The sequence below is a fragment of the Saccostrea cucullata genome, unplaced genomic scaffold (genome assembly GCF_032062105.1).
Source record: "Saccostrea cucullata isolate Sc308-1 unplaced genomic scaffold, CSIRO_AGI_Scuc_v1 ctg108, whole genome shotgun sequence".
In the NCBI taxonomy this organism is placed as follows: Eukaryota; Metazoa; Mollusca; class Bivalvia; order Ostreida; family Ostreidae; genus Saccostrea; species Saccostrea cuccullata.
In genome coordinates, this window is record NW_026935861.1 from 591281 (window position 1) to 611434 (window position 20154).

The 20154-nt window shown below is 33.4% G+C and overlaps 3 protein-coding genes across 4 annotated transcripts in view; 1 reads left to right on the forward strand and 2 right to left on the reverse strand.

Annotated features, from left to right (window-relative positions):
* LOC134244056 (uncharacterized) overlaps nucleotides 1–3950 on the reverse strand; it is a 54838-nt gene extending 50888 nt beyond the window's left edge. For both annotated transcript variants that reach the window (XM_062726324.1, XM_062726323.1), the window contains exons 1-5: nucleotides 3918–3950; nucleotides 3647–3691; nucleotides 1075–3558; nucleotides 409–524; nucleotides 97–236 (exon numbers count right to left, since the gene is read on the reverse strand). The gene's annotated coding sequence lies outside the window, so the exon portion shown is untranslated. The remainder of the gene's footprint in view (nucleotides 1–96; nucleotides 237–408; nucleotides 525–1074; nucleotides 3559–3646; nucleotides 3692–3917) is intronic.
* Nucleotides 3172–14223, reverse strand: LOC134244017 (E3 ubiquitin-protein ligase COP1-like). Its single transcript, XM_062726269.1, has 21 exons — nucleotides 14117–14223; nucleotides 12871–12968; nucleotides 11684–11748; nucleotides 11347–11466; nucleotides 10246–10314; nucleotides 9989–10048; nucleotides 9845–9886; nucleotides 8616–8702; nucleotides 8192–8303; nucleotides 7240–7366; nucleotides 7051–7111; nucleotides 6621–6703; nucleotides 6218–6326; nucleotides 6031–6112; nucleotides 5809–5925; nucleotides 5416–5533; nucleotides 5104–5228; nucleotides 4906–4994; nucleotides 4018–4080; nucleotides 3647–3691; nucleotides 3172–3243 (listed from the first exon to the last, which is right to left on the reverse strand). The coding sequence occupies exons 1-21, from the start codon at nucleotides 14221–14223 to the stop codon at nucleotides 3172–3174; spliced, it is 1851 nt and encodes a 616-aa protein (XP_062582253.1).
* Nucleotides 14224–14643: 420 nt separating this feature from the next.
* LOC134244029 (DNA repair protein XRCC2-like) lies at nucleotides 14644–19584 on the forward strand. The gene is made up of 2 exons (XM_062726282.1): nucleotides 14644–14745; nucleotides 18739–19584. Exons 1-2 carry the CDS (start codon nucleotides 14722–14724, stop codon nucleotides 19582–19584), a joined length of 870 nt encoding a protein of 289 aa, XP_062582266.1. The 5' UTR covers nucleotides 14644–14721.
* The last annotated feature ends 570 nt before the right edge of the window (nucleotides 19585–20154 follow it).

A 20154-nucleotide genomic window follows, 5' to 3' on the forward strand; every position in this document is an offset into this window, starting at 1 on the left:
GCACAAAACTTGCCAACCTCTCTTTCCTATCCCTAAATAGTAAATCATCCTTCTCTTCTAAAGAGAAGTAGAAATAAAAAGTTTGTAAATGCTTACCTCTAAGTGACAATGTTAATATTAGCTATATCCACTCACATATTGCGAGAAATATCCACTGTAGTCAGCGGTACAAACAGCTGATCAATAGACTCGCTTCACAGGGTTTTAACTGTCCCGGTATTTTTAGCACTTTATACCTATGTAGACAATGATAAGAGTAGAAATTTGTAAAGGTCCCATAAACACATTAACTTATACAATATCACAAGAAGAAAAGCATACAGGGATTTAAGAACAGGTGTTTAAATTACATAACAGAGTCCAGTCAGCAATATCGGTTGTCAATATTGGTAAAGCAATAATACTTACAGGTTAAAAGGTCAGCTTGTTGATTTCTTGTCCAGTTGACTGGAATAATAATGGAACTTAAAGGGTCAGCATGTTGACAAGCTAGCTGCTAGTTCAGAATGGTCCTCAGGAAATGACTGTAAAATGAAGTCTGCAGTAGATAATTATCTATCAAGTTTCTTTATGGTCATATTCATTTTTAAGAGGCCCCTGGCAGTTCTAGTATTTATCAACATAAGCTTAACTCTGCTGTTGACATTACATGTATCTTTTACAGATTAATAGAACTATTGAGATAATCTAGCAGACATTGTTACAATTAAAGAAGGAAGTTTATAATTCATTTATTTTCTGATTCTATATCTACAAGTTATTAAGATGAAAATTGACAACTCCTTGCATGATTTTATTCAGTTCTTTATTCATGACTTACGACCTGACAAACAATAACACATGAACTTTTACACACAAAAAATCATGTCTTTTACACACACTTTATATTTTCTATGTGACTCACAAATAAACTTGACAATTTATCATATAAGCTCAAACACTTCCATACAGTGGATCTATAGAAAAATTTTGTGCAGTAAGAATATGACACAATATTGTAGATGTGTTTGAGATATTAACAACAGCAGCTCTGTCAAAAAATCTCTTTCAAACACAAAATCAAGAGAACTGTACAGGTAGTTATTCCGTAATTCTGAACACAGCTGTAATCAGTCACAACATTGCTATCTCACTAGGTGTAACTAAGGGAACAAATAAATTGAAAGCTAAATATAAAACAAGTGTTTATTTGCAACATTAACCCTATTCAATACTCAGAAATTCTGAAGACTGCCCCCTTCCTCTCCCCTCAAAAACCACCTCAACTTAATAAAGAAATAGATAAAAATCCTGAAAATTGCTTGCTTACACTATTAAACCACTATAGCAAAACCTGTGAAGAATAAATTACATTTATGCTGAAAAAAGTCAATTAGCACACTAGTACAGGATAAATTTCCAAATTATAATGTGAAACTATTCCCCCACACCTCCCCCCATCTTTTCAAAAGGTTTTCAATTTTAGCAACTAATGTGCCCTGGACAGCAGTTTTCAGTTGCAGTGCAATGGCAAATAGGTTTCTGAGACAGGAAAATTCTCAAAATAGTTTAAAAGCCATGAAATATAAGCCTACAATGTAACTCTATTCTACAGTAAAGCATAACCATCATCAATATATCAAAAGTTAGCCACTTTTTCAAAATTTAACATTTCCTTAAGTACTGTAAATTACTTTTTATTTGTGAGAACTTTATTTTCGCATAATTACACAAGACTGCTTGTGAAAGTTTTATTCTCGCATATAATTGTATTGCTAAGTATTATATACAATAATCACAACAGCTCGTGAAAATTTTGTCTCCCTTATAAATACCAGCTTGCTGTCTTGCGAAAATAATGTGTCAAATACATGTAGTGATCTACAGTACAGATGACACATTATTGATGGAAAAAAGAGAGAAATTTTAAAAATCTCAAGTTTCTAATCTTAAAGTGAACTGGCACAAAGGAAAAATACTTGATCTACTAAATATGTATAAATTGACTACCTTCTTAAGAAAAGACTTTGTGCAATACAGTTCTGACTATATATAAAGACACAACCATACATACTGAATACATGTAAAACATACCATATACCTGCAGATTAACAATTAAACGTAATAAACATACAGCTTTTTAAAATTACAATATAAAGCTTCAGAACCAGAAAAGTATTTCTGAAGTCTCCACCCCCCTCAAGAAAACAAGAATTCAAGGAATACTTATTTAATAAAATTGATGCAAAGAAACTGGTGGACTTTGTTCATACTATTCTCTTAAAATATTGACTTTTATGTTAAAATGATAACACACAATATTCTGCTTTCCTCATCCTGAACTATAACTTGACTTTTAAAATATTAAATAGATGTCTAGGGGACAGCTGGTCTATAAATGAAGGAAGCAAACTCTTACATATAAAAACCCTCACACAAAGCTTGATCTGGGCTATCACGGAGAAAACAGAGGTAATAAGGTTACAACCACGGGACAACAGACATTAATCAATATCTGGTAATAAATAAATCAATCAGCATTAATATTGACTGCCACTGAATTATTAACCCAATCAATCACATCTACCACTACATTAAGCTTCATCATTGCTGTAATCTTGCTTGCTGTTAGACAGCACAAATAAAAATTTCTTGAGAAACATCTGTAAATAGTATATATATTAAGGATATTAACAAATAATGTACAAAGGTTAGTAACATTGCTAAAAATTGATTCAAGAATATTCAAGGAAAAATCAAACAAAAACAAAAAAGAGGTAGACATTCCAACTCCTGAAAATCGGACAAATGAAAAATGTTCTATCAGTCTAAATTGTACAGATGGTTGGACGATATAATGAGCAACTGTATGATCCGTTAGATATTGAACAATTATGATATAATAAACAATATTTTAATACTTATCATCTCAGTATAAGGAAAAAGATAACAAATAAAAAAGAAAAACATTTCACTTCAGTGCTCAAATGGTTTTGTTGGTGTACTCCTCATGAGCTTTTCTTACTTTGACTTTAATTTTATGCACATAAAATCTGTTTTAACAAGTAATTAACAAATCTTATGTCTACAAACCTAGAAAAACAAATACAGAATAATGAATTGAATGTGAGTTTAGGGGGTTTCAGCACTATTTGTTTACATCTGCTCAAGCTTGGTCATATAAAGTTAATTTCATTTGTCATTGAGTATGGCTAACTGAGGGACCACACACCCTGCTATCTGAACACTAACAACTGTGGGTGTCTGGGGGCACAAAATCCACATCATTTAAAGAAATAAGATTGCCGAGGTGTGAAAAAATAGAAAAAGTTCCTTCTACTCTCAGAAAAAAATAAGAACATTACATTCTATATCCCAATATTTAGTACTACACATTACGATTGCTTATGATATTGTGCTCAAACAATTTGGATAACATCATATTTATGAAAATGAATGTTTGCATTGCCAGTATTGCTGTTTATCACAAAGTTGATGCCATTTTGACAGTCCGAAGCATTCATCTGAGAAAAACAAACCACACATCTTGACACATCTCATCTATATCAACTCCAGCACCTACAAAACAACAATAACTGTCAGCTTTTTATCTTGCATAAGTACGTTTGCTTCCATATTTTTTGATTATATGAGAGAAAACACAAACCTTGACTGTTCCTTGACTATTTGCCGCTACTATCACATTAGATCCCTGAAAAAAACAAAAAAAAACTCTGTAAGATAGAGAATGATAAATATTATAAACTTAAGGTAAAGTATATTTGATGAATATCACTCTAAAATAAATACATCAAGAGAGATCCCTCTCCAGCCCCCCCCCCCTCCTTAACCCACTAGTGTTTGTCTAGTTACAGGTTTTTCCCCTCATCCTCTTTTTGCCCCCCCCCCCCTAAGTCTGCCGGTACTTGTGTACTTACAGGTCTCCAGGCTACAGCACTCACAAACTCATTCTCTCCCTCCCTCTCCCCCCCCTCCACAGCCTTCCCTCTCTAAGATTGCCAGTACTTGTGTACTTACAGGTCTCCAGGCTACAGCACTCACAAACTCATTCACTTCATCCTCCTTCTTGTCTTTCTCCTGCTACAAATACAGCAATTTTAAGTTTAATTTTCACTTCAATATTAAATCTAATAAAAAATTAATATATTAATCTAAGAAAATGACATCAAAGCCAGAAAACGGGCCAGTCCACCAGAATTCTAAGAAAACATTTCCCTAGATGATTCTTTGTAAGACAAGATGCCCATGGGCCACAATGCTACTTTTACCTTGACCTTGCTCTTTTGCAGAAAAGTGGACTTAGATGTACCCATACCCAAAACCTTGTTTTCAACAAAATTAAATCTTCACTTAATGAGGACGTTTGTATATCATTACCACTAATCAGGGTAAAAACTTTAATCTCTTTTCTTGTTCCACCAAGGGGGCATAATTTACAAAAGTGAAATAATATTTTGTCAGGATGTGAAAACTTAGATTTTTTCTTTTGTGGCCCAGGCCCCAGTGGTTCTTGAGAAGATATGTATCCAATCTATTTTATTGATTATCTCTCTTTAAAAGTTGTGGTTAATCATTTTAACAATATTTATTTCCCTTTATCCAGAGATGCTTTTTGCAAAGTTTGGTTGAATTTGGTCCATTGGTTTGGGAAGAGGAGATGAAATGTGAGAAGTTAACGTTCAGACTGACAGCTGGGTAGACAATTTTGATCAGAAAAGATCACTTGAGTTTGTCTCGGGTGAGCTAAAATATATTAAGAAATTGTGTTTACAGTATTTCAAACTAACAAAGGTCTAGTCCACAGAGCTGTTTGTTTTAGTTTTAATATGCAGTATTATATTTGTAAAGATTTATCAGAACAAAATGCATCTTCATTTTGAATTGTTTTTATATACATTTACTCACCAGCACACTTCGGACTGTATCAAATTTAAATGTCATCAATTGTTTTGAAAGCCCTTTGTAGTACACATACAAAGAATTGTTTTCACTTCCTAAACAAAAAAGTCAATGACATCATTAAAATTAAGTAATACACTCGTACATCTCTATACATGTAAAATAATCAAAATAACAAAATACAGAGAACTGACTGAGACCTACCACAGGCTATATAATCCCCATCTGTAGCTAAACCAACAAAGTTCTTCTCATTGATATGTCCTTTGAATGTTCTCAGACAATTTGGTTTATTTATGTTCCACAGTTTAAGCTGACTGTCTGTAGATCTGTAAATTGAAAAAACAAATGCCCACATCATATCAACAATCAAAGGGAAGTAACTTTGGAGAAATAACATATTCAGATGTACATGAACATGCTGAAATACTGCACATTTACATAGCTTTAAGTCAGAATGAGAATTTGTTAAATATTCCTCTGTTATTACATATATATGTACCTATTTGTACTTACGCTGATACAATTTCTGTGGTATTGAGGAATTTTGTATACGACACCGCTTTTCTGTGACCTTTAAATACCATCACAGCCTCTTTTGTATTCCTCAGATCATAGTAGTGAACAAAATGATCTAAAATACAGAAAATAACTAAACGATGAGCAGAAAAAATATCCAGTGGCTAAGAATTCCTAATATTTGATATTTGGATCTCTGGGAATTAAGGAGATGTTAAAAATTTTGAAAATAAATCAATTGAAGATAGACAGACTGATGATAACAGAATTTGATCAGAAAAGACTCTCTAATCGTCTTTTGTTCTTGTAACATAAAGACAATTCACAGAACACAAGATTTAATGTACATGTATTTGATAAACAATAAATTTGATGTAATCTTAATCTTACCAGCAGAACCAAATGCAAGGTGATATCTGCTCTCTGGGTTAAACTTGACACAACACACATTAGCTTTAGCCTCCAGACAGGCAATAGAGTTTTCTACATTAGTTGACCACAGCTTCACTACAATATATCAATATACATGTAAATAAACCTAGTGATGTTTTACCTTATACATTTTATGTATTATTTATCAAAAGGGAATAAATACATTCTTATATACTCTACCTTTAGCATCATCTGAACCTGAGGCCAGTAGCTTAGGATCCATTGTGTTAAAATCTACACTCCAACATCTCTTTTCATGTTCCTTAGAAAATACATAAAACAAAAAGATTACTGTGAGTAAACAAAAGGACAAAAAATTTCAATGTCACATCTTCAAATATGGTGAACTGATTATATTTCCATTTACCTGAAAGAGTTTGGATTTTTGTCCGGTGAAGGCATCCCATAGTGTAATTGTTCCTTCATAATCTGAGCTGGCCAGGACATTTTTGTGATAACTGCTCCACGTTACACAGCTACAAACAGACATACAGACATATATAACAGCTATATCACTGGTCCACGATAAAATTTATCAATTTTAAACTGATAATGATTTATCTACCTGGAAGTTTAAAGACAACTTTAAAGACCTGCTTTAACTCATGAATATAAAACATCACAAAAAGCTAATTTTGCTTCTTGTTTGTACAGAAAATTTCCTTTGTTGGGAAAATTAATCATTGCAAATGGATCTCAAAATGAGGAATCACGAATAAAAGATGACATGAATGATAGTTGGTTTAAAGAAGCTTAAAACCTTGCCTTACCTTATTTTAGAATTACAGATCATTTCATTAACTGGGTAGTGTATATCAACTGCATCTTTGATCACAGTCCCATACTCAAATACCTGTACAACACAGTATCAAAATTAAATACACATGTAGCAGTATAGTTGGGGAAATCAATAAGAAATTGCTACTGTACATTCCTTATTTTACATGAGTACTTAATATTGCAAAATGACTCAAAGTTGTCATATGGCAAGAATACGAATTCATAATTTGACTATTGATCTAGAGTTTCTACGTGTAATGTAAGGTACCAGTACTATAGATACATAAAATTAAAAGCAATTTATATTAAAGAAAAAGGGCTTCTTGTGAAATAATGTGGTAAATATTTCCTTGCATATTTTTAGGGATCTACAATATATGACACTCCTGTACATGTAAAAATACATGTATTTACACTTACCTTGATTTTCTTGGTTACCCCTGCTATGGCAAAGAAGTCACAATCCCTGTCAAATTCTATGCTATAAAAGTAAAGAGAATCAAATTATTTTAGTTTAATCTTTTGAAGTTAACATAAGTTGTACCAAGATAAATCGGACTCATCACTTGGAACATTTAATTATATACATGTTGTATAACATGTACTAACCTGGACACTATACTGGAACCACTGTATATATCACTGGCATAACTTAATGTTGCTAGTGATCTAAATGAGTTAAATTTGGTGAATTTTGAAAGACATTCTGTGAACTCATCCAGTCCCTCCTCTCCATCTGTTAAAAGACAAAAACTTCTGTAACAGGTGCTAACTACAGGCACATTAAATATGACTGTACTTTATGACAAGAAGCCATTCTGCAACCATTTCTCTTTTACTTTTATCATAAATTATTGTTTAAGTAAAAACAGTAAATTTAGTATATCTTAGTAGAAATAATAGAAGCTACAGCAATAGACAGTAGTAAAGTAAGGAAGAAATGGGGTTTCATTAAAGATTCAGGTTTCAAAATGCTAGTCAATTACAGGGCTATTAGAAAAAAAGGGGCATCACTCTGTAAATCCATCCTTTGTTTTGCAGTTTTAAAATGGCAATTTCCTTATGCCTTAACATTTGTAATAATTTTATGTTGGTTAAAGAGTTTTACTTCATTTATAAATGCAAAATATACAGCTTCCATAGAAATTTACATACAAAATTTATGTTTCCAAATATAATGCTTTCACCTCACCAGATTATCTTTAAATTTTTTTTACCCCATTTTGTGCATTCTAGAATTTATTTAAAAACTAACACAATTTGTTTGATATTTTTGATGATAAATAAACTAGACTACCTCAAATATCCTGAATATCCAACATATTATCTAAACTACATAGGCTTTATCAAGACCTAACTATCAATTTCATGTTTTACGGATTATTTAACTTGCTACACGTATACTTTTGATCAGTTAAAAAATGTTACACAGAAAAGCTCTATATATAATCTCTCTGCTTAATGGAAAACTTACCAAGAATATCTTTACACACTTCCTGTATTCATTTTCTGTCTTATGAATGTTATTCAGAGTTATTCAAGATTATCTGTATACACTTACTATACTCATCCCTCTGTCTTATGGAGAAGTAGCATTGCTCCAGATCCTCAAAGTGCTGACTGACTCTTTTCCTTCTTGATGCCATTGTTGTTTGTAACCAGGGTTTTCCAGCCTAAAACAAGATGTATTAAATTTAATAATCTCCTGAAAACTTTTTCTTTGTTATGAAAACACCTTGTAACCCTTTTCCCCACTCCTACACATAGAACCTATGCTCCTCAAAATTATATACCTCAATAAAATTTGTGAATGTACTTCAGTGTAATATAATATACCTTTGATCCCTATTGTTTGATTACATTTAGTAATATTTAAATACAGATATTAGATGAACCAAAATCAAAATGCGCTCACACCTATTTTGGCTTTTCTGAATTAATATACCTCAGATACTAGGATAAATGTTGATACTACACCAACTTACATTTTTGCTGCCATTGAACCCATCCTGACTTCCGGAATCAGTGCTGGTACTCATGGTCGGTTCAAATCCATTTGGCACCAAATGATCCTTCAATGAAACAAATAGCTTAAAGCAATATAATCTGCATAACTATTATCATACATGTTAACCTACTGTGATGAAAAATAGGGAGATTCAGACCTCAAAAGCGGTACCTATGCGCGCATTGTTTTACACATGGATTTACAATTAAAATTATGTAAGTAGGGCCTTAAATGACCACTGGAATAATTAATCTCAAATATTAACTTCAATGAAGTAGATTGAAACACTTTAAGTTTGCCATAAATTATAAAATATAAATATTTTTCATGCTCATCATTTTGCTTTGATTGACTGCATAACAGCCTTTAGAAGTGTCATCTTTGTTGATATAGCCTTGAAGCAATAATTCTGAATGTTCATTTAGCTGTCAAACACAGCAGATGATGACACTGCTTAATCCACATCTAAAACTAATTCTTATCTTTCGTTAAATAAACTGGATTTCCCGCTATTATCAAAACGAAAGTAGAGATGCAATATAGCTCATGGCTTTGTCAATCAAATGATTTCTACTGACTCTATTGATAAAATTGTGAGCACCTGTCCTTTTATAGACTGTCAAACATTTTCATCCCATTCTAGAATGCTATATATCCTTTTTCTTGACAGTGAAGTGGATGAAATTTTTTGTAACTAATGTAATCACTGAGTTTAGTGGTGTTGTCGTTGTCTGATTGTGTGCTTCGGGGTCTAATCATGTGATATCTAACGAGATTTTATGACGACAGGTTTCAAAATGGATACCCAAGCAAACCAAAAATACTTTTGACAAATCTTTTGTAGAAAAGCGGTAGATTTACAAATAAAATTGGTAGGCTGGAGATGAAGTGAAAAAGCGGTAGACTCCTGCCTAAATCGGTAGAGTTAACATGTATGCTATTATAAATTTACCATTTCAGTGATACAAAAACTAAAGGATCTCCGTTATTCATATCTACCTTTAGGCAACTGAAAAAAAAAAACCTATACAGTGGAAGCAAAACTGTACAATATTGTCAGACAGTGCAAAATACTTTTCTTAGATCTCATAAAATTTATAACTTAGTTGTCTTCTAGATAACAGAATGTACTTAACACAACAGCAAACTTCTAGAATAAATGACACCTTTATATCTGATTAAAAAAAAAAACATTTAAACACTCACTGGAATGTATGGGTATTTCCTTCTGTGTTCAGAAAGCATTCCCTGTAAAAGATGATATGTTACAAAAATTCTTATTGCAGCTTTAGGTAAATTGGTTACTTATTACAAATATATAAAACAGAGAAAGATTTAATTTCTACTTACATCAACTTTTTCAGTATCATCATCAATGAGGGATATTTCTCGTTTTAATTGCTCTAGTTTCTACAAAAGAAATACAGAAAATTGACATCGAATGCTGCTAAACATTGGATCTGGTTTTGATTAAAATTAATAAATTATTACCAGAATTAAGCAACTTATTTAGCCAAGAATGTAATATTTAACTAAAAAAAAACCCTCTCTTTTTTATTATCTAGTACCATTCAATGGGAAAACACCCAGGTGTAATTATTACTTACCCCTTGTTTCTTTTTTCTAATTTCTTGCAGAAACTCTTTAAGTACGTATTTCTGTGCAAACTTTACATCCTGGGTGATAAAACAGAAGACAATTTTTAAAGCAACATGTTTTGTTACCACAGAACATGGTTAACCAACATTGTAACATCAAATACAACATTGAGAAAGTTTCTCAAAATTACTCAGCTTTTTAATTTTTTTGAAGCGTCTTCTCCAATCAAAAAAACGTATCCATAACAGTTGATACCTAGTTTGCTTACAATTGTGCAAATAGCTTGAACTAGATTGTCATGCAGTGTTTTCAAATTGTTTACCGCGTAACTATATTAGTTCAATAACAGTGAAGCACACATCATGTTTAATGACGTTCCTAACTCTTTTGACAAGATTTTTAACTACAGTGTATAACCTGTTTCTTTGCGGACCATCCATCATCGGATTCAAACTCGCTACCACTCAAAAATTGTATTTTCCAATTTATACAAATACATGGCTTATTTTCATATATTTCCTGGTTTATACAGAATTTTTTAAGTTTGTTAAAGAAGTTTCCCGAATGCAAAGCAAAATGTTATTGCTATCGCTAAAACATCATGGTTTTTTGCCTCTTTTAATCAAGTCCATATGTATTAAGAAACTGATATCTTTTAAACGGAGCAATATACATGTATTACATTACCTGATAGCATCTTAAGTAATACAGCAAGACTTAATTTAGAACATGTAAATTTTATTATTTTTCAGCTCCATTTATTAGAGGTATGGCTATAGATTCTGTAAAGTGAAAATTAGTAAATTATTCAATTTTGAAATTGCTCCCTGACCCAGTTTTTACTGTTTGAAATCTTTAATAATTTTTAAAGATATGAATATATATTCCATTTTTTTACACAAATTATTTGAATTTGTTGTTAAAATATGTGTACCCAATTCGGATATAAAATGATATTAAATAAAAATGTTAGGACAAAAGTCTACGATCTTTTTGAATGACCCACGTATGTGTCTACAACCAAATTTATGGGGAGAAAAATATCCCCAAAACATGAACAAATTTTACACAAAATATAGTTTAAGTATGTATGATATAAGTATGTATACCCCCTCCAGCTTTTGCTTTTTCATGTTAAGTACTTCCAACAGTTTGTTTACATCACACAGATCAATGTTTTCCTCTGTCAGCATATCAAACAAATCCACCGAGCCTGTGGAGGGGGACGTCTGTAGGAGGGAAGAAAAGATTGTTATAGTAAAAGTAGGATTAGTGAATTTGATTGTTATAGTAAAAGTAGCATCACTTAATCTGATTGTTATAGTAAAAGTAGGATTACTGAATATGATTGTTATAGTAAAAGTAGCATCACTTAATCTGATTGTTATAGTAAAAGTAGGATAAATTAAACTGATTTTCAATATACTGACTGCTTTAAATACCAACCTTTTGTTCAAGTTTGATCTTCTTTTGTTCTTGTTTTCCTCGATATTTTAATACCAACTCATTTACTGTAAATATAATCAAGTCAAATAAAACAACTTTTGAAATTTTTAATTTAACTTTAACTTATACAGATTATCTATAGTTGGGGAAAAAAACAAGGAATCTCTGACAAATTGTCACATTATTTCAACGAACATTGAACAGCATCATTCTTCATACTAGCATATATCACGTATACTTAAAAAAGCAGACTTCATATTTTAGCAACTTAGGCATGGACAAAGATGTCCAAATTCATGAGTACCACTGACAAAACATCTATCATTATGATACACGGTATGGACATGTGTCCATGCAATAGCACTACCACATCATAGTATTTACACCGGTAAATGATTTTTAACGATTTTTAACAGAGTTAAGTATTCAAGAATAAGCCAGGGTTCGACATTAATGTTAGTCCATTTGTCTCAGACTAATACATTTTCATTCGGACTAATAAAAATTGTAGCTAATTAGTCCGAAGGGACTAATAAAGTTTTCTTGGGAGAAAAAAGAATTTACCGATGTTTTTCACTGGAAAACCCCATATTTATTTTTAGCTTTCTAGCTTCTTAAAAATTAGGTAAAACACCATCTTAATTTTAGGACTCATTGGTATGAAATTAAACATTTTAGTGATCATGATTTAGTATGACACATAAATTAAAGAAAGATGTCGGATGTTAGATGATGTAATCATGAGAATGAGATCGGGAATACGATCGTAGTTCCTGATTGTGCGATTTCAACGAATTCTTGGTATAAACATTTCATGTAAATGCTTTGTTTATTTCAAAAAAGTACATTGCAACATTAATTCTATTTATTTATTTTTTATTTTTGATGGACTAATAAAATTGCCCGCGGACTAGTAAAAGTGAAGAAGCACTGGTCCGGCCGGACCAAAGCCTAAAAATGTTAGTGTCGACCCTGTAAGCGCATTGTTATCTGTGTCAAATAAGCCTGCTGTTTTAAGTTTATTACGTATACATACAGTATATTCTTCAGTATTTTGACATATGCATGTATATACAATGTATACAATGCATGTTTATCCAGAGATCTTTAAATTCTTTTTAGATAAAGAAAATTCAAAAACACCATATACAAATTAGCCCCATTCAAAAATAGAGGACAACACTTACACATAAAATTTGGAAAGACCTGGTCAATGCCCTCTATAACATAAGTACACTTAGGACATCTGTTGCTTTGCTGAAGACTTTCTTTGATGCACTTGTGACTAGAGCAAATTAAAAAAAAGGGTAGAAAAAGAACATATACTTTACATTATACAGCTACATTTATTAATAAACAGAAGAGAGTAAAAACAGAAACTACATGTTATTTCACATTGGTCTACTTACCAGTAAGAGTGGCCACATTTTGTCATGTGTGCTTCTTCTATCAAGTTAAAACAAATTGGACTGAAAAAAAAATAAAATGACTTATTGCCTGTTCTTAGTTACCCAGAAAAGGTATATTTCATATTTTGAGTAAACAGAATAGTGATATTAGAATTAGCTGGATTTGTTTTCTTGGACTTAAGTGATAGGTACTCAGTTTACAATAGCAGTTGTTCATTCGTCATTGAAAAGCATAATAAATCTACATACAAAAAAAATACAGATCCTGACATATGGAGAGGGCTGAGCCAGTGAAGATGAATAAACAATACAAATCATTCATGAAACTACTGCATATATAAATAATACAACAGTGTTTTCCCTTTATTTCAAAGTAAAGAGATATAGATCAGTTGTAACTGGCTAGGGCATGAGGTTTATGAACAGAATCTCTGTGGACCTTACAACAATTTTTTATTTCAAAGAGGCATTTTTGTCAATTGAAGCGGTCAATTTGGCCTGTAGCCGCTTTTTAGGGAAAACACTGATACAACCAATAAACTCTGAACTAAACTAGCATGAAAATAATCACAATAAAGATTTTAAGGAACTGTCAAATGCTGACATAGTAGACATGTAACATAAGCACTTGTTAAGGATTGAAAATTTTATTACAGAAAAGAGTGCCTTGGACCTGTAATTTGTGCACCAAATTCATTTACAAGTAAAATAGCCTGTTCTAGTTTAAGTTAATCTTAGCAAGATTTGTAGAGACTAAAAGTTTTGGTCTGACAACTCTCCGAGATTAGACCAAAATTATTAGTTTACAAATCCTTTCCTTGAAAGTATATGGGACACTTGTATCTGTCTGTTATATTGTATAGCATAATAAAAAACCAGCTGCATAATAAATTGCATAGTGCACTGCCCATCCCTGGTAGTTAATCCTGTATGTTTAGCCCAGTGAGTTGCCTTCTAAGATATTTACATTGCAAGTAGATCTACCAGACAGTGATGTGAAACATGTGAAGAGCATTAAACAAACCAAATAAAATCACTGTCTTTGTCTTCATATGATCCAGATATACCACTGTATACAGGCGGCTGGGGTCGCTTTCGTCTGCGCTGATGCAGAGCAGTCCGGTTTGCCATGCCTTTCAAGTTCTGCAATGTGCAAGGCCAAAGGACAGCTGAGTAATGTACATAAATGCAAGAATTTCATTGCAAAGATAGCAATTGCTACCAAAAAACCTCACAGACCCACCTTTCGAATGATTCTTAAGCAGATAATTTATGCATATCTACATTAGCTTCCAAATGATCACATTTTCTTCTCAATCACAGTTTTTTCGCAGTGTTTATGTTCTGCATTTCAACGCATGCGCAATAATTTGTCGCAGGTCAACTTGTACATGAACTTATTCCATTTGGAGTTCCTTTATTTCTTTAAGAATAAAATTTAAAAAAAAGATGGTAATGAAGATCTAAGTATATTTTTGGACGGAGGATATATTCATTTGAATAATTAATTTTAACATCCAAACTATTTATTTTAATTCACGAATGATTTTATGAAAGTTCTGCTAAAAAAGGACAACCCCAAATAGAGGGAATTTTGAAAGCAGCAGCAATATGTAATAAAGATTACAGATGCAAAGCGAGACAGGCCTCGAGGTATTACTATAGAATTGGTAACATATATATCTGAACTATTTGAATTTATTTCGTTTTTTGTTAGTTAATGCGATCACTCCTTATAGAGTCAAAATATACCAATGTAATAGGAGTATGTCTACAGAACACCATTGTCATTAGTGGTTCTAGAATATTTTCAACACTCTCCTATATTTTCATATTAAATTATTTCCCAGGTTCTTATTTGATTTGAGATTCTGCTTGGTCTTATTTCCGAGCCTGTTTGTACCTTATTTCAACACCTCTTCTTCTTCTTCCAATATAGTACTAATCAGAGATACTGATTCCCAGGTTCTTATTTGATTTGAGATTCTGCTTGGTCTTATTTCCGAGCCTGTTTGTACCTTATTTCAACACCTCTTCTTCTTCTTCCAATATAGTACTAATCAGAGATACTGATATTTTCGTACTGGCGCGTGGTGGTGCACTAAGGAAAACAAGGTGAATTTAAAATGAATATATTTACAGTGCAGTTAAAAATAGATTGGTTGTATTTACGGTCTGGTGGTGTGGCTAGATAGCTTCGATTTGAAGCTATCTAGGGAGGTGGAAGTAACCAGGGAAGCTGGAAGAGAGTTCCACACACGAATACCATCGGGAAAGAATGATTTTTGGTATACTAAGGTTCTGGCGTAAGGAATCAGGAACATCATGCTGTTTCCCCTGGTTGTAGTGGCTGGATACAGGAGGAGTGGTGGGATGTCGATAAGCTGGTACACTATGCGGTACATCATAACAGCTTTAGCTTGACCACGTCGTTCCTGAAGAGATGTCCATCTCAGTTGTTTTAGCATGTCCGTTACGCTACTAGTTGTTCTGTAGTTGGATGTTACCATGCGGGCAGCTCGTCTTTGGACCATCTCCAGTTTGCCAATACTGTCACTGGTGTAGGGATCCCAGATGGTACTCCCATATTCCAAGATGGGCCTCACTAAGGTCTGATAACATAGGGCCTTTGTTTCTGATGGACACTGGTGTAAGTTGCGTCTCAGGAAGGCGACGGTGGAATTTGCCTTCTTTGCAATGGTGTCAATGTGGTGATTCCACTTCAGGCCTTGATGAAGGTGGATTCCCAGGTATTTAGCTGTTTCAACTACCTCGAGGACATGACCGTGAATGACATATGGTACGTTTACCACCTTCCTTTTGTTGGTAACATGTAAGACCTGACATTTTCCAGGATGAAATTCCATCATCCATTCTTTCTCCCATTTCTGAAGTCCATCTAGATCTTTCTGGAGCTGTGTGTGTAACATCATCCTCATATTTGATGTCTCTATATAATGCGCAGTCATCTGCAAATAGGTGGACCGTTTAAATTTTTGATACATGGTCTGGTAGGTCATTAATGAAAAGAAGGAAGAGAAGTGGTCCAAGGACACTCCCCTGTGGTACTCCAGATTATACAGCAGCTGTACCTGATGTTAAAAAAATTAATAGAACCTGTTGGATGCGTCCATTTAGGAAGTCCTCTATCCATTGCAGATGGCAGAATCCCGTAATAGCTCAACTTATACAGGAGGCGTTGGTGGGGGACCTTGTCGAAAAAAGAAAAATTGAGTAAACATCTGTCTGTCCCTTGTTGTCTATGTTTTTAGCCAGATCCTGTACTGTCGATATAAGTTGGCTTTCACAGGAGCGGCGTTTCCTGAATCCGTGTTGAGCGTCATGCAAGATCTTGTGAGTATCTAGGTGGTCCATGATGTTACTGACCATGATATGTTCGAGGAGTTTACATGTGATTGTTAATTGTAATGAAAACACCAGTTTCAATATAAAACAACAAAATTTATTTAACCTTTTTATAGACAAACAAAAAAAAATGGTATCAAAAAAAAAATAACAACTGTAAATTTCTGCCTTATGAAAAAAAATCCTGTTTTGAAAATCCAGCAAAAATCACCCCCCAACCTAGCATACGGAAACGCTAGCCCAACCTAGCCGGGGGAAAAGGCCTGGGGTAATTTAGAAAACCCCTTATTTACATTATTTATGGAAAACCTAACTCCTAGCTTTTAGTTTTATGGCCTAATAAATTTAACAGGAGCTATAGACGACAATTTTTGTACAAATACTTAATAATATCTTAACATAATTTCTAAGGGTGCAACCTGATAAATACCTAATAAACCTCTATAAAAGTGAGAGAACTTACAGCAAATCAATGCTTTTCAAGATTCCCCACTAAACTAGCAGTTACACAGGTTTTTATACTTTTTGGAAACAGTAGAAAATTCAACTTAGAATCTTAGTGGATGCACCCAAAGGGTATGAACTTTGACTGATATTACATGTAGTAACACCCAAAAGGTTAACTTGGATTAATAGCCAATCAAAATTTAGATAAACATTAGCCCAAAAGATTTGATGGAAGCAACATGTGCTTTTCCCTGAGAAGGTTTGTAAACATGCTAAATATAAACAAATGTATTAGGGATAAGGCAGTATACACATACATGTATGAAAACATTAATATCAACCCATATTATTACTGAAATACAAGGCATAAATCATTAAATGTATATAACAAAATCCATTCCTGCTACACCAACCTCTAGGGGCCTATCTATAATAGGGGACTTATTTTAATATGATAATTTGTATGTGAGCAATAATTTGAGTAAAACCTTTTGGTCGTGAGATTTAGAAAAGTTGCCTGGAAATATACCACTGACCCACTCCTCTTGCTCCTAAATCTTTTCATGTAGCCTAATAATCTCAGAAAGGAAGACACAACCAAAGTTCTTATAAGCTTCTGTCCCTGGCAGGAACCTCACCTGCAAGTCCAGGGGTGGTCAACAGCACCAAATCTATAACAGGAAAGGAGAAAATATATGTTTGGAAAGGGAATCGAACCTTGAACCCCTGCATCACTAGTCAGGTGCTTTACCGACTGTGCTACCAAGGCTTATATCCATGAGAAAAACCATTCTAAACCTCTACCTTCTTTCTGTAGTCTGCCTGTTTCAAACTGATCTGCATCCAAAATAGTCCAATAGGCAATAGTTTATTTCCAATCAAGGGCCTGCATGCAGAGAGACATAAAAGATACTGGTACATCTGTAGAAAAAACAGCGTAGTTTTTGTGCATTTTTCGATTTGTATTATTAGTGGACGACCATTTGATTCGGGGAGGGGGGTTGTCCAATTTTTTCAAGTCAGATTATTTATATTCATTTTGGTGAAGGACAGATCATTTATTTTCAATAAGATCTAGGGCAGATTTTTTATTTTCTTCTGTACTGAAAAAAGGGTGACAAGCAAAGAAATGAAAAAAACCCTCAAAAGTCCAAAATTTTAATTCAGGTTGGGGGAGGTATAGCACTGGTCATGGACAGAATATTTATTTCCTGTCCAGATTATTTCCAAAAATAATGTCCAAAATCTGCCAGTTCCCATGGATTAATCGTGGGCATATTTACTACCGATTACTGGTGTTTTTCTTGCGAAAATTTCCCCTGAAGATCTAATTTTCCCCTTTTGATGTGTAAACTATTCCCCTTTCAATAATATAAGCATCAAATATTTTTTTTCTGCATAAAGATTTAGAATTTAAAGTAAACGTTTTCAGTAAATGAGAAATATGGTTTTAAATTTGCTACTTTATGTGCTTTAAATGGTCATAAAAATGCTTAAATTCAATTGGCCCCCAAGCAGGGCCTGTCCTGCAAACGACATTTTCCCAATTTCTCCAGAAAGGGTAGTTTCCCCCAAAGCTTAAATTAATCCGTGGTCCCCCCCCATCCACGCAGAATCAAATGGTTGTCCTCTTATAGTGTAAACTGTATGATAATCATTCACTATAAGCAAGATAAGACCTAGGATGTACTTGGAAATTATACATTTATAAATTTATCTCAAGCCTGTTCTGCAATACACCATCAAACCATTTCTAGACCCCCTTGGTTAAATCCCTTTTGCCTGTTACAGAAATCAATGTGTTTGCCTAAAATTGACATTTTCTTGTTCCAGCTTTTAGCACGACTTGGGAGCCGTCCCTCTATATCTGATGTCTTGCCAGCCGTATTTAAAGAAGGACCCAATCCAAAAGATGTCATTGAGCTTTATGGACCGGAAGGAACAGGCAAAACAGAAATCCTGCTCAATATTGTGGCCCACACAATCCTACCTAAATCTTGGAAATCCATTCCACTGAATGGAAAGGATGCAACTGTCATTTTCATCGACAATGATTATAAATTTTGCATTCTTAGACTTGTAACACTGATGGAAAGTAGGATAAATATGATTCTGAAAAATGTTGGTCAACATGAACAGACAACTTCTGATGTTGAGATGCTTATTCAAAAGAGTTTATCTAAGCTGTCATTAATACGATGTTCCAGTAGTGCTGACTTACTTGTGACACTATATAGTCTAGAACAAACAATTCTTAGCAACCCTAATCTAGCTGTAATAATGATTGACAGCATCTCTGCGTTTTATTGGATTGACAAATGTAATTGTGGAGAAAGTCTATCTGCCCAGGAGAGGAATGTGAGACTCGTCACAGAAGTGTTGTCTAAATTTGTGAAGGATTTCAGTGTAGTTGTGATAGCCACAAAGTGTGAATATTTCAAGAAGAAGATCCCAAAAGATGACCCATATTCTGAAACTTCTTCCAGTGTTCCAGATAAAATGGACCATCAAGAATTTCTGTGTAAACCATGGGGACAGCTTGTAACACAGAGGTTTATTTTAGAAAAACAGCCTGCAAATACTTTCAAGTGTCAGATTGAAACTTCTAAAAATAATGTATCTGTCATCAAATTTAAAATTACAGAAAATGGTATAAAATGTGTGTCTGGAAATTTATAAAATTAAATAATATTTATAATTATTTGACATTGTTTGAACATTTACAGTGGTGCCAAAAATTAATATAGTACAGGGAGAATTTCAATATTACTGGAACCTTTACATTTGGAATCTGCGTTTTTAGGACACTTGGACACTTTAGGACACAATGTCTTCATGAGCAAGGATGTTTCTTTCAAAATTTTGAAATTGATGGCCCCTGGGTCTTGGGGTTCTGGTATTAGGGTGAGGTCTTGAACATTGAAATTGCATGAATTCTTTGTAAAATCTCCTCTGCTCCCGGTGTTGAGAAGACACTTTAAATAAGTGCAAGTATATGACATGTATGAGGAACAAGGGTGCTTCTTCCAAATTGGGAAATTTACAGCCCTTGATTTATGGTGTTAGGGTATGGCTCTATTGATTATTTAAATGGTGAAAATGCATTCTTTGACATCTTCTTTTCAGATTTAGCGATCAAACCACCCACTGTGTGTATGTTTATGATGAGCAATGAAACCTTTTCTAAAATTGTGATTATTATGACACTTAGGTCAGATCTTCTGGTGTTGTGGGTGGGTGGGTGGCTTT

Excerpts from the sequence above, each read along its gene's own strand:
- LOC134244017 (XM_062726269.1), bottom strand. The coding sequence starts at position 14,223 with ATGGCAAACCGGACTGCTCTGCATCAGCGCAGACGAAAGCGACCCCAG. Across the intron at positions 7,112-7,239 it reads GGTTCCAGTATAGTGTCCAG|CATAGAATTTGACAGGGATT; the intron begins GTTAGTACATGT and ends TTACTTTTATAG. Across the intron at positions 5,534-5,808 it reads CCTTGCATTTGGTTCTGCTG|ATCATTTTGTTCACTACTAT; the intron begins GTAAGATTAAGA and ends TCTGTATTTTAG.
- LOC134244029 (XM_062726282.1), top strand. The coding sequence starts at position 14,722 with ATGCAAAGCGAGACAGGCCTCGAG. Across the intron at positions 14,746-18,738 it reads AAAGCGAGACAGGCCTCGAG|CTTTTAGCACGACTTGGGAG; the intron begins GTATTACTATAG and ends TTCTTGTTCCAG.